Source organism: Rissa tridactyla, chromosome 1, assembly GCF_028500815.1.
Source record: "Rissa tridactyla isolate bRisTri1 chromosome 1, bRisTri1.patW.cur.20221130, whole genome shotgun sequence".
NCBI classification, from domain to species: domain Eukaryota; kingdom Metazoa; phylum Chordata; class Aves; order Charadriiformes; family Laridae; genus Rissa; species Rissa tridactyla.
The window spans coordinates 28,485,996-28,501,557 of NC_071466.1; the positions used below are offsets into that span (position 1 = coordinate 28,485,996).

The 15,562-nt window shown below is 38.5% G+C and overlaps 1 protein-coding gene across 9 annotated transcripts in view; it reads left to right on the top strand.

Annotated features, from left to right (window-relative positions):
* NBEA (neurobeachin) overlaps positions 1–15,562 on the top strand; it is a 511,894-nt gene that overhangs the window by 114,861 nt on the left and 381,471 nt on the right. For all 9 annotated transcript variants that reach the window (XM_054223413.1, XM_054223357.1, XM_054223366.1 and 6 more), the window contains exons 7-8: positions 243–362; positions 6,661–6,807. In XM_054223413.1, coding sequence (XP_054079388.1) covers positions 243–362; positions 6,661–6,807 — 267 coding nt within the window. The remainder of the gene's footprint in view (positions 1–242; positions 363–6,660; positions 6,808–15,562) is intronic.

Here is a 15,562-nt window from a genome sequence, read left to right on the forward strand (position 1 = left end):
TATGCATTTTTGGCTCTAATCCCATAAAGGGATGCAGGTAGGAACATCATTACATTTAGGCACAGTTCTACTGACTGGACTTGAAGTTCCACTGACCTGACTTTTAATTTTATGAGTTTGCAAGGATTCATCTGTTTGTATAACTTTACGAGACTGGTCGCTTATTTTTAATGCCATTCATTAACTTCATGTTTTATAGCACAAAAACTGTCACTGTATGCTGATTTTCCATGTCTTTCCAGTGGTACATGATAAGCATTGTACACATCTATAATCGATGGAGAAACAGTGAAATACGATGTTACGTGAATGGTCAGCTGGTATCCTATGGTGACATGGCCTGGCATGTTAACACGAATGATGTAAGATTTTATTTTTTTCCTTTCTCACAGCTTTTCATTTTAAAGTAAATTGAAGAGGAAAAAATGTACTATATTTGTTTTCTCTAGATCTTTGCAAATTTTCCCTTTTTTAACTTTCTCTTTAATCTATCTTCTTTAGTTATGTACTTAATAAAATGTAATATTATTGATTTTATATAGTAATATTTTTTAGAACATTGAGGATTTGGGGCTGTATTTTGCATAGCTATTTTAGTGAAATTCTCAGAGATTTTGTTTGGAGACACTGTTATAGCTAATATTTTTAATATGAGATACTGTAGAAAGAACAGTGGTAACAGTGGATTAATTCTTAGCTTTTTCCCTAGGAAAATGTAATAGATTTACAGATTTTACAGATTTAGCTTGAGAAAGGTCCTTGAGAAAAACTGATTCATTCTGCCAAATGACTATGCATACTGCCAATGTATGCAAAAATACTCATTTTTGTACCACACTAAGTTCTGTGTTGAATTCAAGAAGAAATATTTGTTAATGGTTAAAAGATTTCTATGCTTTTTGTCTTATTGAACATTAAATTTTAAGTAGGTTTTTTTTAATTGCAGTAGAACTGACTAGCCTGAACTATGATCAGAGTCATATTGTTTTAAGCACTGTATAAGTATAGTAAGGGATCATTTCTTCTCTGCACAGTTTACAGTTTTAAGCCAACAAGATAGAGAGAGAGATAAAAAGTAAAAGCTAGAAAACAGGAGCATGGAGAAGTGTCAAGATTTATAATATTAAGCCAAGACTGAAGTCTAACGTCTGTCTCCCAGTAACAAGTACATTTTGCCTTTTATTATTTGACTAGACATATTGACTAGTTAATAGGCAGTTGACCAATATTAAAAATGCTGTGCTAAGTATTAGGTATTAATATTTAATTAATATTGTTAGCAAGTACAAATTGATTGCTAGAAAATTTCATCACTGAAATACTAAGCAATTTTCTTCAGTGGTAAACTTTGTACAGAGAGATGTCCTCCTTTATTGGACATCCAATCAAGCTAAAAGAGATTGAGAGACATGCAGTTACACAGCATGGGCAGCTCAGAGCAAAGGCGCAGTGATCTTGCATCTGCTTGCCCCCCGGGCAGAAACCAGTCATTTTTACCTGGAGAAGGTTGCACGTGTACCTACCTGTAAATACACCTATATCTGATAACTGGACTGAGTTCAAATGAATAGTATATTCTTACAGGAAATGCATTCATTTTCATATTTTTCATATTTAAATTATTTTAATGAAATCTATGTAAGTTTAAAAAACAAAATGTTGTGCTTTCTTTTCATGCCGTCTACTTTGGAAGGTTTGAGAGTCTACACCTAATGATGCAGAAAATTGGCACTCTTTCTGACCCAAAGTTTTGGATGGGGAAGGCAGACGAAATGATTCTCTTGTGCTTTGCCTTCACAGCTAAAGCTGTGCTAGACTTTCAGAGGTGCTCGATTCATCAGCTTGCTACACTTTTGTTATTTCTTATTTATAATATAATTCTCAGTTGTTTCTGACTGCCTGTATAGGATAAGGAAGCTCTTTTGTACTTAAGGAAATTGACTGTCGTTTGCTGTATTCTAGAGGCAAAGTTGGATTTGAAAGGGAGAGTTTAAATATGAAAATAGGAGGACTCTGCTTGCCAAAGCTTCTGATCATCGTTCTTTGTTTTCTTGGTAGCATTTTTACTTGCAAGAAAAGGCAAGCCTTTCAGTTTTTGCAGAGCATGGTTTCTCCTTGGTAACATAAACATTTTTGTGATAGGTGAGAATGTGATGATTGAAAAGCCAGCTGAGGTCTCAGAGGATCTGGGCTGAGTTTCTAGTTATATGGTGTGGGGATCTGTAATCCTTAATCAGAAATACTTAGCAGGAAGAGCTGCTCCTTCTATTCATATTTTCTTCACACTATTCCCTTCTACTTTCTCATGTAACCGAAGTACAATGTTCTCTTAAAGTGGCATTGATTTACCAAGCTTTAGATGTTTTGATGGAAGTCTTTTAAGTTTCTGACAAGGTTTTACTTTGTCTGCTGGAGAACAGACTAAGTTATGAAAGACTCTAGTTATCGTTAGCTCTCTATTTTTTAATAACAAAAATCTGTTATATCAGAAGTTGGAAATAGAATTGAAAATAGGAGAAATTCAGGAAATATTTATGAATGCAACAGTGTGTGAAAGGCATAAAAAGGAAAATAAGCGAGTGTGTATGTAGGCTCCTAAGCACTATTATACATTAGCTATGAAGAGAAACTCTTGTTTTACCTGTATTAGAACTTTCTTGTTTCATATAAAGGTTGAGTTGTTAAAAGTATTCCCTTGAAAAGTCTTGAGCAATTATCCAGTTATTTGTTAATTCCTACCTTCATACTCTTCCACTTGGGTATAACTTTACTCTCCTGCAAGATGACAAGAAAATATCTTACCATAATAGTCTTGGGGGAAAACAAAAAACTATGCAAGTCAGACAATTATTCTTCTTTTTTTACATTATATATTGCGTATCACTATTTATGTAGATTATACTGATAGATTTAACACTACAGGTTGTGAAAACAATGAAAAGTGAGAAAAGGACAGGAGTTGTATATTGTCAACTAAGTGAACCTTATTCTTTTCAGTCTTTTCTTATACAGGAACATTGTAAGATAACTGAGATGTAGGGTTTGAAACACTACATTTTTCAGTTGCTTACTATGTCAAAGCTACCACTGAACAAAATGCATTATGATTAAGTATTTTTTAGATTAAAAAAACATTGATTAGATTGGCATTATTGAGTCTAAGATTAAGAGACTGAGTTGAATTTATTTTTTTTAAGCATGTCTTTGTAGAGACTGTGAATTTTTTTTCATTTTATTTTTTCCCAAATTGATCTTGCCTTATAATTCTTTTATATTTTTATGACATTTTTTTTCAATATCTGACATTTACATCTTGTATCTAAACAAGAACTGAAGAATACCTCAGTCTACAATTTTCACATGTACCCTGGAAGACACTGAAGTAAAGATGCAGGTGACAAAAAGGGTAAAAGTGTAATAAGAGGCTTTTTTTTTTTTTTCATTTTTAATGATTTTTTTTCTTGTATTTCTTCTAATTCATTCTTATTTATACGTAGCCATGAAGTCACTGGGTTGTTAACTGTTTCTGTAATACGGGCAGTAAGATATAGGATATTACATGAAGTAGTAATTAAGGCTTCACATCCATATTTTTCACAAATGTATGTTGTCTTAATAGACATGTTTTCATCTACGGATTTGCGCAAAATGTGTCATCTATGCAAAATTCTAAATTACTCAAACCTTCTTCAAGATTTTTGATTTTGTTGAGCGGACCTCCACGTATTAAAAATGTTGCACAATGTTCAGCCTGAATGTTAGAGGGAAGGTATGAGTGTGGATGAAAAAGGGGAAGACACTGTAAACTTCTTTGTATAGCTACTTCCATTGTGAATGCTACTGATACACTGTTTCCATAGAGCCATTTTTGGCTCCGACTTCATTATTGCTATTTAATGAAATATAAAAAAAATAGCAATGCTGAGATTCATTGTGTTAGGGTGCTACACAAGATACGGTAGCTAGGGGTAAGTAACTCAATGAGTTTATATACCAAGGAGTAAATATAGTTAGAGATTATGACAAAAAGATAAAGTGAAATGCATGACAGGGTATAACCAAATGTGTGCAATTGCTACCTGGTCAGTAGTCATGATCAGCTCTGTATGCCTTATGGACTTAATTATTTACAAGAGATCAAATACACTTTGAGATGCAAGTTAAATTGGAAGAGTTTGGCTTTCACAGCTATTAGATTAGAAATTTTACCAAATTATGGGAAGTAACATGAGAGAAAGCATAAAACTTCTCTTCAAGGTGTAGAACATAGGGATATGGAAGTTTGGTGGAAGATTTTTGTTCAGATAACTGGATAAAGATAAACTTGATGATCTGATGTCTTTCACAGAACTTTGTGTTTCTGTTGTAGGATAAGGAAACTGCAGAAGGATTTTAAAAGTTGACATAAACAGTGAAAAGCCAACAGGTTGATGACATCAGTAGCACTTGGGCTGCTTTTGAAAGAAGGGTTATAAGCATCAAGCATATTAAGGATAAAGTTATGTCCTTAATTAACAAGGTCCATAAGTCACAAGAGTTTAATTTTTTATGTGAATAAAATAGGAGGATTTGGACCAAGGCACTGAATGAAACAGATCTGTCAGTCACCTCATCTTGGGGTCATTAATGACATACTCCCAGGGATGTGGAGAAACAAGCAAACAAACTTGGATCACTTGGTGTCTGTCAAGGGTAAAACCGTGGAAATATGAGATAGTGGGAGGAAGACCAAATGAGCTATGAGTATTGGGTGCTGATTTTTACATAAATAAATACACAAATCAGGTTTATGGGTTGTTTGGCATCTGGAACAAAAGTGAATTAAAATTACCAGAAAATCAGGAGTTAGCCCTCCCCTCCCATTAAAAATAATGAAAACACCCATTCCAGAATGAAGCACCAGAAATTGAAAAGCATAATCTGGTAAGAATGACAACAGACAGAACTGGAAATTACTACAGGTAAACAGATAAAGAATGTAATTATATGTAAAACTCAAAATCCATTGAGAGCTACAATGGTTGTTGTGCAATTAAGGATATCCAGGAAAATATCCTTGTAATAGGCTGGAATGTATGTCTCAGAGTGTATAAGTGTAAGCTAGGAAAAAGGGTGACTTCAGTAGCTCAGACAAATTCCTCAAATAAGCATTAAGAATTTTGTTTGCTTGAATGAATTGGCATCACATTTTCTGACAGTAATGGCACAAGTGTCGGTAAAGGCTATCCAAGACTTTAATGAACCGACTGAAAATTGCTAGGAAGTTTCACCATTAGATTTACCAGTAGCCAGAGTGGTCTCATACCCCATCTGTTGCACTGTGCATCCTGGATATGGCTTTGTGAATCAATTTTGATGTAGTTATTTTCAGAAGTTTTTTAGTTTTGTTCAAAAAAATTATTTAAAAAATTAGAAATTCCAAGAGGAAAAAATATTAGAAGATGTATATGGTCAAAGGGAGGATAAATCAGAGATAAAATCCTGGATATTTCTTACCTCATCTCATTGCAAAGTTGAGCTCCAGATCTTTGATTTCCTTGTAACTCTTTAGACACAGTCCCCTTTTCCTTATTAATAGCTTATCCACCTAGATCGGTTGCTCTAGCAGTTCACCATTCTCCAGACTGACAAAAGTTTTTCGTAGGGTAAAATTCAGCAGCCAAGCAAGATGAAAAAGCAGGCTTGCTAATGCACATTCTGCTGGTTTGCTGATTCAGCTCAAAAAGTGAGGCCTGATCCTTGTTTCCGTATTGCATTAAATAAAATATATGTGACTCAAGGAAGCTGAGAGAATAGCCTTGCAAAGATCCTTGCCCTTCCTGCTGTTGTCCTCTTGTGCTGGGTCTTGTTTTCCTGTTCCCCAGATCTTTATTCTAGACAGTTAAGTTCTAAACTTTGTTTCATCGGAAAGCCTTTTTTGTTGGAAGCACCAGAAGAACTTAACCTCATTCTTGCAAAATTAATTTAAATTAGAAAAAAAAAAAAAGCTACAAAACCCCACTTCAAATCTGAAATAATAGGAAACGTACAGGTGGAGAACTGCAGAAGGTCTGCGCAGAGGGATAGTTGTTGGAAGGAGGAGTGGAAAATAACAACTCTTGTAACTGTGGAAGACAGAAGAGGAGTAAAAGGTCAAAGCAAATCATTATAGGCTCTGGTCATAAAGGAAGACTATGCACCAGTTGCAAACTAGAAAAGTTCATATTTGTCTTTTTCTGCTAGAGATGTTTAGCTGTTAGCACAACAGTGAAAGAAAAGTGCATTTCAGCGCGTGTTCTCATGTGTTAGCAGTGGGAGTTACGTTTATAATTCAAGGAACTTCAAGGCTTTCATATTTCCTAGAAGGCAATAGAGAAGGTTATTTAGTACTTGAATGTACTGTTCTAATTTTCTCTGTTGTATGTCGAACAATTATTAAAAAACAAATCCTAGCAGCAGCTCATAACAGCATTGTAATACTGACCTGTAAAACAATAAATGCTGCGATATTCAAAATGAAGTTGTTCATTACAGGGAATTGGGTAGTGAAGTAATACATGATTGATTTATTTTTTTAATTACAGTCTCCCTTTATTTTTTGGCTTCAGTAGCTGTACGTGAATGTTTCATTGTATCGTTTATATGACTCAACTTCATCAACGTTTCCTCTTTCTGATACAGAGCTACGATAAATGTTTTCTTGGCTCTTCGGAGACTGCTGATGCTAATAGAGTGTTCTGTGGCCAGCTTGGAGCAGTATATGTATTCACTGAAGCGCTCAACCCAGCACAGATTTTTGCAATCCATCAGTTAGGACCTGGATATAAGGTAATAACGGATCTTAAAAAATGTAAAACTGGAAAAAGAAAATATTTGATAGATATACTTGGAAGATATGTATGCATGCAGATATTCCTCTTAAGATCATGCAGAGCTATGAGATTTGTTTTCAGCAAAAAAAGAATATTTCTTCAAGTATCCTACGTAACCTTGATTTCCACCAGCTTTTTGAAAGATGCAAGTTGTTTCTTTAAAGCATAGCTGAAATATGTTTGTATGTAAAATTTATGACTTAGGATCATAATCATGTTAGAGCAATTTTGTATTTGGTACAGAATACCAGGAGAATAACTTTCTTTTCTACTGTTTGTGTTTAAAACCTGAGTTACAGCAGATTAACATTCAACAAGGCATAATAAACAAATTCTGTTCAAATGCATGGTTTCAAACAGTTCTGCTGAAGCAGAGTTAAGCTTTTTATTCATGCTTTGCCAGTGATATTTAGGGGACAGCATGGACAAATTAATGGTGCGTGCATACACTTGGATGAAGTGTATGAACAATCACTTATGTCTTGGAATGGCCGTCTATGTAGTATTATTTCATGAAGAAAAACAATGCAGATACTTTGCAGAAGTCTGCAGAATGTGCGTAGTGGAGAAGGCTTCAAAATGAATCTAACTCCACCTGAACACTGTTGAATTTCTACCATCGATTATTCCCAAATTTTCTTTTTCTGATTTTTGAAATTGCAGTATCATCTGAAGTAAGCATTCAGTTTTTTAGTACATATCACGTACTCTGAAAATGAAAACTTTTAAAAATGACAAGTAAAAATCAACATTTAGGTTCTAATAATATTAATTTGGTGTGCTGAAAATGATTGCTCTAAATTATTTGATGACAACGAACACCCTAATGGCAGTGACAGTTAAAAATATCTTTTACGCTATGTATATAGTATGAATAGCCAAATACACGTCCAGGTTTCTCAGAGAAGAAGAATACTATTGCATATGGTTGATGGTTAAAACCTGCCTTGAAACTAAAAATATTCATTCAGTCAAGAGAAGTGTATCACCTGTGCAAACAAGGAGTACTTTATTCCAAACTTAATACTATATTTTGATCATGGGCTGCTTTTCAGGACACCAGGCCTGCTGGCAACAGAAGGCAAAAGCCTGTCTCAAGGGGGGAAAAGGATTTTAGGGCAGGAGTTGGCGGGGCTCATTGACAGGGCTTTAAACTAGATTCGAAGGGGGATGGGGATAGATCCAAGCTTGCTAGCAAAAAGCCTGAAAGCGACATGCTGGCACTAGACTTGGAAAAGATAGGGGGCGTAACCAGGCTCCTTAGGAATAAGTCTGGGGGTGGCAGAATTTCGGCTCCCGCCAGCAAAAAGGAGAACGGACCAATAGCCCAGCTGAAGTGCTTATACACTAATGCACGTAGCATGGGCAACAAACAGGAGGAGCTGGAAGCCATTGTGCAGCAGAATAATTATGATGTAGTCGCCATCACAGAAACGTGGTGGGATGACTCACATAGCTATAGTGCTGCCATGGATGCCTATAGGCTCTTCAGGAAGGATAGGCAAGCAAGGAGAGGCGGGGCTGTGGCCCTGTATGTCAGGGAGTGTTACGAATGCTTTGAACTAAATGATGGTGATAATGAGACTGAGTGTTTATGGGTAAGAATCAGGGGCAGGGCTAACAAGGCAGATATCGTAGTAGGAGTCTGTTATAGACCACCCAACCAGGATGAGGAGGCAGATGAAATATTCTATAAACGGCTGGGAGAAGTCTCAAGATCGTGAGCTCTTGTCCTTGTGGGGGACTTCAATTTGCCGGACATCTGCTGGGAATACAATAGAGCAGGGAGGGAACAGTCTAGAAGGTTCCTGGAATGTACTGGGGATAACTTCCTGACACAGCTGGTGAGAGAGCCAACTAGGGAAGGTGCCCTGCTGGATCTGTTGTTTGTAAACAGGGAAGGTCTTGTGGGGGATGTGACGGTTGGAGGCTGTCTCGGGAACACGGACCATGAAATGATAGAGTTTTCGATTCTGGGAGAAGCGAGGAGGGGCGTCAGCAGAACTGCTACCTTGGACTTCCAGAGGGCGGACTTTGGGCTTTTCAGGAGCCTGGCTGACAACGTCCCCTGGGAGGCGGTCCTCCACGGCAAAGGAGCCCAGGAAGCCTGGATGATTTTCAAGAAGGAAGTCTTAAAGGCGCAGGAGCAGGCTGTCCCCATGTGCTGGAAGACAAGCCGTCAGGGAAAAAGACCGGCCTGGCTAAACAGGGAGCTAGTGTTGCAACTTAGGGAAAAAAAGAGGATTTATGGCCTTTGGAAGGAAGGGCAGACCACTCAAGAGGACTACAAAGAGGTAGTGAAGCTATGTAGGGAAAAAATCAGGAGTGCCAAAGCTCAGCTAGAACTAAATCCGGCTTCTGTTGTCAAGGACAACAAAAAAAGTTTCTATAAATATATTAGCAATAAAAAGAGGACTAAGGATAATCTCTGTCCTCTAGTAGATGGGGCTGGTAACATAGTGACCAAGGATGAGGAAAAGGCTGAGGTACTTAATGCAGTCTTTGCCTCAGTCTTCAGCAGTAGGACCAGTTGTTCCCTGAGTACCCAGACCCCTGAGCTAGAAGACAGGGATGGGGAGCAGAATGAAGCCCCTGTAATCCAAAGGGAAATGGTGAGGGACCTGCTTCAGCACCTGGAGGTGCACAAATCCATGGGGCCGGATGGGATCCACCCAAGGGTACTGAAGGAGCTGGCGCAAGTGCTCACCAGGCCACTTTGCATCATTTATGAGCAGTCCTGGATAACTGGGGAGGTCCCAGCTGACTGGAGGTTGGCAAATGTGACGCCCATCCACAAGAAGGGCCGGAAGGAGGATCCGGGGAACTACAGGCCAGTCAATCTGACCTCGGTGCCTGGGAAGGTCATGGAACAGACCCTCCTCAGTGCCATTACATGGCACACGCAGGAGAACAGGGTGATCAGGCCCAGTCAGCATGGGTTTGTGAAGGGCAGGTCATGCCTGTCAAACCTAATATCCTTCTATGATAAGGTGACCCACTTAGTGGATGAAGGAAAGGCTGTGGATGTTATCTACCTCGATTTTTGCAAAGCTTTTGACACCGTTTCCCACAGCATGCTCCTGGAGAAACTGGCTGCTCATGGCCTGGACAGGTGTACTCTTCGCTGGGTACAAAACCGGCTGGATGGCCGTGCCCAGAGAGTGGTGGTAAATGGAGTTAAATCCAGTTGGTGTCCGGTCACAAGTGGTGTCCCCCAGGGCTTGGTGCTGGGGCCGGTTCTCTTTAATATCTTTATCAATGATCTGGATGAGGGGATTGAATGCACCCTCAGTAAGTTCACAGATGACACTAAACTGGGTGGGCGTGTTGATCTGCTTGAGGGAGGTTGGTTCTGCAGAGGGATCTGGACAGGCTGGACCGATGGGCTGAGGCCAATGGTATGAGGTTCAACAAGGCCAAGTGCCAGGTCCTGCACTTGGGTCACAACAACCCCATGCAGCGCTACAGGATTGGGGCAGAGTGGCTCAAAAGCTGCCCGGCAGAAAAGGACCTGAGGATGTTGGTTGACAGCCTGCTGAATATGAGCCAGCAGTGTGCCCAGGTGGTCAAGAGGGCCAACAGCATCCTAGCCTGTATCAGGAATAGTGTGGTGAGCCGGACTAGGGAAGTGATCATCCCCCTGTACTTGGCACTGGTGAGGCCCCACCTCGAGTACTGCATCCAGTTTTGGGCCCCTCGCTACAAGAAAGACATTGAGGTGTTGGAGCATGTCCAGAGAAGGGCTACAAAGCTGGTGAGGGGTCTGGAGGACAAACCTTATGAGGAACGACTGAGGGAGCTGGGGTTGTTTAGCCTGGAGAAGAGGAGTCTGAGGGGAGACCTTATCACCCTCTACAACTACCTGAAAGGAGGTTGTAGAGAGGTGGGGGTTGACCTCTTCTCCCTGGTAACAAGTGATAGGACAAGAGGAAACGGGTTCAGGTTATGTCTGGGGAGGTTTAAATTGGATATTAGGAAACATTTTTTCACTGAAAGGGTTATTAAACATTGGAATAGGCTGCCCAGGGAGGTGGTGGATTCACCATCCCTGGAGGTGTTTAAAAAAAGGGGTAGATGTTGTACTTAGGGACATGGTTTAGAAGTGGGTTTTGTCAGGGTAGGTTAAAGGTTGGACTTGATGATCTTAAAGGTCCCTTCCAACCTCAGCGATTCTATGATTCTGTATTTTGTTTGAACAAATATTTCTGCAAATGTTTTTTGGTCATACAAAAAGAAGTAATGTAACCTTATACTTCTTCATAATAAATGTAGTAAATCTTTCCAAATTTATTAAGTTCATGCATTTGCAGCAGCATAACAAGGTGGTATTGAACAGGAATAGTGCTTTCATTTGTTTCAAGAAGTGAAAATTATTATGTAATATTTTGTGAGTGTTGAAGGGGTTCATAAGGCATGCACGCTTTCACGCTTGTCGTGGTTTAGGCTGGGTTGGCCACTAAAGGAAGGACAGATGCTATCTTTACAATATTTCCAGTAATTACTGCACTAACCTTATTGCGGTGTTGTCAAATTAACTTGCTTGATTCATGGGTTTCCCTTAAACTACACTTTTTTACAGCTGTAGCTTCTTACTGATTTTTGTAAAATGTCAGTTAGATGACACTTAATACTTTGGGGATATTTTTCTTTGGTATATCAAGTTTTTAGGTTTAGGTCCTGTTCCCAGCACAGTTAATACCTCCTTCCTCTCTAAAGTAGTTTCCTTCCTCGTCTAAGAGTCTGAAAATATATTTTACTAATAGCAGTTAAAAAGAGCAGGTTCCTAGAGCAGGACCCTAGAAATAACACAATTTCTTTCCTCAACTTCCTTATTTCCAAAAAATAAGACAAAACAGAACCCTTTTTTCTCACCTTCTTCCAACCCAAGATCCACCCACAACCAAAAAAAGGAACCATCTCCTGTAATTTAGAGATCTCAGGGCACTATTATGGCTTTTGCTCAAAGCTTGCCTCTTTCACGTCTCAGTTTATTTCTGTAAATTCTTTCAGATTCTGTGTGCCTGCAAAGGTCCATCAGTTCAGAACACTTCAGTATGGCATTTCGTAGTCCAAGGGAGCATAAATTGACATGTAGCTCGAATTGCTGGATCACTGGACTTTCAGAAACTTTTCTGAAGTAGTTCACTGTGTATCCTGTTCATTCTAATTGTTGGTGCTGTTAGCCAACTGGGAGAATCAGCTGTTCAACTTCTGCAAAAGAGCAACTATTCTAGATGCATTGTGAACTCTGGTTGTGCCAAAGCTTTTCTCTCAAAGGAGGATTATTCAAAATACTTGAGAATTCTTTGAGAATATCTTCATATGGACAGTTTTTTCTTTCCTATGACCGTCTGTGGTAGTTCTTTTGATTTACAATTCTTAGGTTAGTCAACTGTATCCTAGGATTCTGATTCTTTAGGGAAAACAACCATCCCTTTTTTAGTGCTGTACCTGCTTTGTGCAGGACAAGAGACTATGATTTTGCCTATCATTCAGCTACCCTCACGATCATTCATAATTTCCCTAGTCTACAATGACTGCCATTAAGACCTCTAGAATACAGAGAAATCTGCATAATCTACCAACATGACAGAGCTCAGGACAGTGCAGTAGGCACACATCTGTGAACATACGTAGTATGTAACGTTGCAAATAACACCAAAGCTACAAAGTTCAGGAACAGGCAGATCTTGGTCTATAAAGAAAAGTGTATCTGTTGCACCTTGACCCACCGCTATTCTGTGATACAGGTAGAAGCAACAGATTTTAGGATTAACTAGATAATTCATTAAAATAAGCTTTCTTTATTATTTATATATAATATTTATATATTTATATATATAATATGTACATTATTTATTGCGCATTACATGCTTATTACAGAGCTGTAATGTAGAAACAGTTCATAATACTTACATGCTGGTTTTGCTTCACATGTCCTTCTGAATGCATGTAGTTGTAGCCAGCATGCCTTAATATAAAAAAAATATTTATTAAGGAAATATATAGTTTACTTTGAAATACTAAATTTTCAGTTGTAGCAAAAGGCCTATTTTTTAACAAAAAAAAAAAAAATTACATTATTTCTCTGAGTAGCAATATTGAAGAACTGCCATAATTGGTAACTATTGCATGGAAATGACACGTGATCAAATGTTTAAAAGGGGAAGAGAGGAAAACCTACTGGCACTAGAACTATGCAATTTGCGTCTTCCCCATTAAGTCTTCTCGAATTCATCCATAAAGTATCTTGAAGTTTTAAATTATATTTAGTAGAAATATAGTAGAATTCAATATCTGCATTCCCAGGTTTCATCTATAATAAAGCATGCTCATTTTGAGTCTTGCACTTGCTGAAGAGGGCTTTTGCCTACTATGTTGGCACTTTCAGTTCCCAGAGGTTGCTGAGAGAAAAAGGAGACAGACGAGAGCTGCATCCTTGCTCTCACTGTGCTTTTCCTGCTACCCATCATTGTCCCCAGGCAGCAAAATAGAGAGAGCAGCTGGGATCCTGAGGGGCTGATAAACACAGAATAGAGGGGCAAGGAAGGTAATGTGGGAGGAAGAGATGCATCTGATAGCAACGTTTGGTGCTGTTTATAAAGGGATGTTTCAACAAAGCCCTTTCCTAATAGCCCTGTCAAGTCTTCGCCACTCCTCTTAACCCTCCCATATGTGTTTCAAAACGAGTTATCAGATCGTTCCATATGTTGCTGCATCTGAGTCAGATCAGTGCTGCAGTATCAATCTTTTTGTCACGTATGAAGGTCAGAGTGAAAATGCATTAATGCAGGCAAATACAAACACGTACAAAATACCCTCGAAAATTCAAATTTGCTTAACCCAATTATATAGTAAAAGATAATGTTTTATGTACAGTTGCTGAACGTACAATAGCGAAATGAGGTAAATGGTAAATCAAAAAGCACCACTGTTTCTGCTAAAGGAAAGGGAAAGCTGCTGGTGTTTAATGAGTGGTCCTGATCAAGCACAGCTTCTTTTACTGGAGAAGACGTGGCTGGAGTAATTCTCAGCTCTCTGTTCCCTCTCCTCTTCTTATAGGAGCAACAACTATCCTTCATACCTTCTTTATGGATCCTGTATATATCTTTATCATATAGAGAGAATGTTAAATCTAAGGCTCTTTTTTTGATGTCTTTATGCCCTCACAGTGGTTGTACCAGATCTCAAAGTTGCATTCCTTCCGTGACCAGTAACTAAACATTTTTAATTTGAGCTTATATGCTTGACAGCCTCTGCCATCCTCATGTGGTTATATTTTTCCAATTCCCCAGTACAGTATAGGTATGCTTAATGTCTTTTCTCTTTCTGTAGATCAATGTTAGTAATAAAGTATCATGTATCAGCTTTTCTTTCCATTCTGTCATAATAATCTTTTGGGTAGGAGACTAGCATTTGCAACTCATGATCACTTTCGTTAGGCTTTGATGGCAGAAGTCTCTTTAATTCTTGTTTTACTCAAAAAAATGTGAGGCAATATTATATTGATTCGTAACTTATTTGTGCTTAACTTTCAAACAATGGTCTCTGATAAATTCTTCAGGCATAGTAAACATTGAAAACTAGGAGGTAGAATAATGCCAAAATTTGTTTATAAAACTGATTTTATTTTAACTTACGCAGTTTAGAAAGTTGCAAAATTTCGTGGTAATGAAATGATACAAATTTTGTGTTGGAAAACTTTGACATATTTTAAAAAGCAAAGTTTTGCTTTCTGTTTACCTTTCAGAGGTAAAACATTCTGAGCTTTGATCTGACAAAGCTTAGAGGCATGAAAAATTTTCTGGGTAAGAAGTGTTTTAGTGTGGTAAAACATCGAAATATAGTACATGCAGAATGTAGGTAACTTTGGAAATCAATAAAATCACTAAATTATTTCTGTCTCTGCAGAAAGTGCACAGAGATTTATCTGTATAGTTAAAAATGCCCTCTGGGGAGAAATACATCATTGCCTTCCTCAGGAAAAATCTGTAATCTGTAGCAGTCATTTCCTGATAACTGAGACGTAGCCAACTGTATCAACACAGAGCCAACTCTCAAGCTCTAAACATAATGCTCATTCTTTGGGTTTTTCTACTTCAGTAAGTAGTGTGGCACAGTAGGAACACATTTCTAGATTAAAATGTTTACTGATGAGGGCTGAATATCCAAAGTGTGTGTATTTTGGGGCTTTTACTTCAGATTGGTTGCAGTCTGATCCTTTGGGCTGAATGACTACTACCAGCTGGAGGACATTTTGGTTTCAGCCAAACGGAAATCTCTTTGATTATGAACAGATTTGCAGTATGAACACAGCAGTAAGTGGAGATCACTGTGAGTTTCCCTACAAAATAGGCTCCTAACCCAAGTGCAAATCACAGAATTACAGAATGGTTGAAGTTGTTGGAAGGGACCTCTGGAGATCACCTGGTCCAACCCCCCTGCTCAAGCAGGGCGACTTAGAGCCAGTTGCCCAGGACTGTGTCCAGACAGTCTCTGATGATGGAGATTCTGGGCAACCTGTGCTAATTCTCAGTCACCCTCACAGTGAAAAAGTGTTTCCTGATGATCAGAGGGAACTTCCTGTTGTTTCAGTTTGTGCCCATTGCCTCTGGTCCTGTCACTGGGCACCACTGAGAAGAGCCTGACTCCATCTTCTTTGTACCTTCCCTTCATTGTACACATTGGTCCCCACTGAGGCTTCTTTTCTG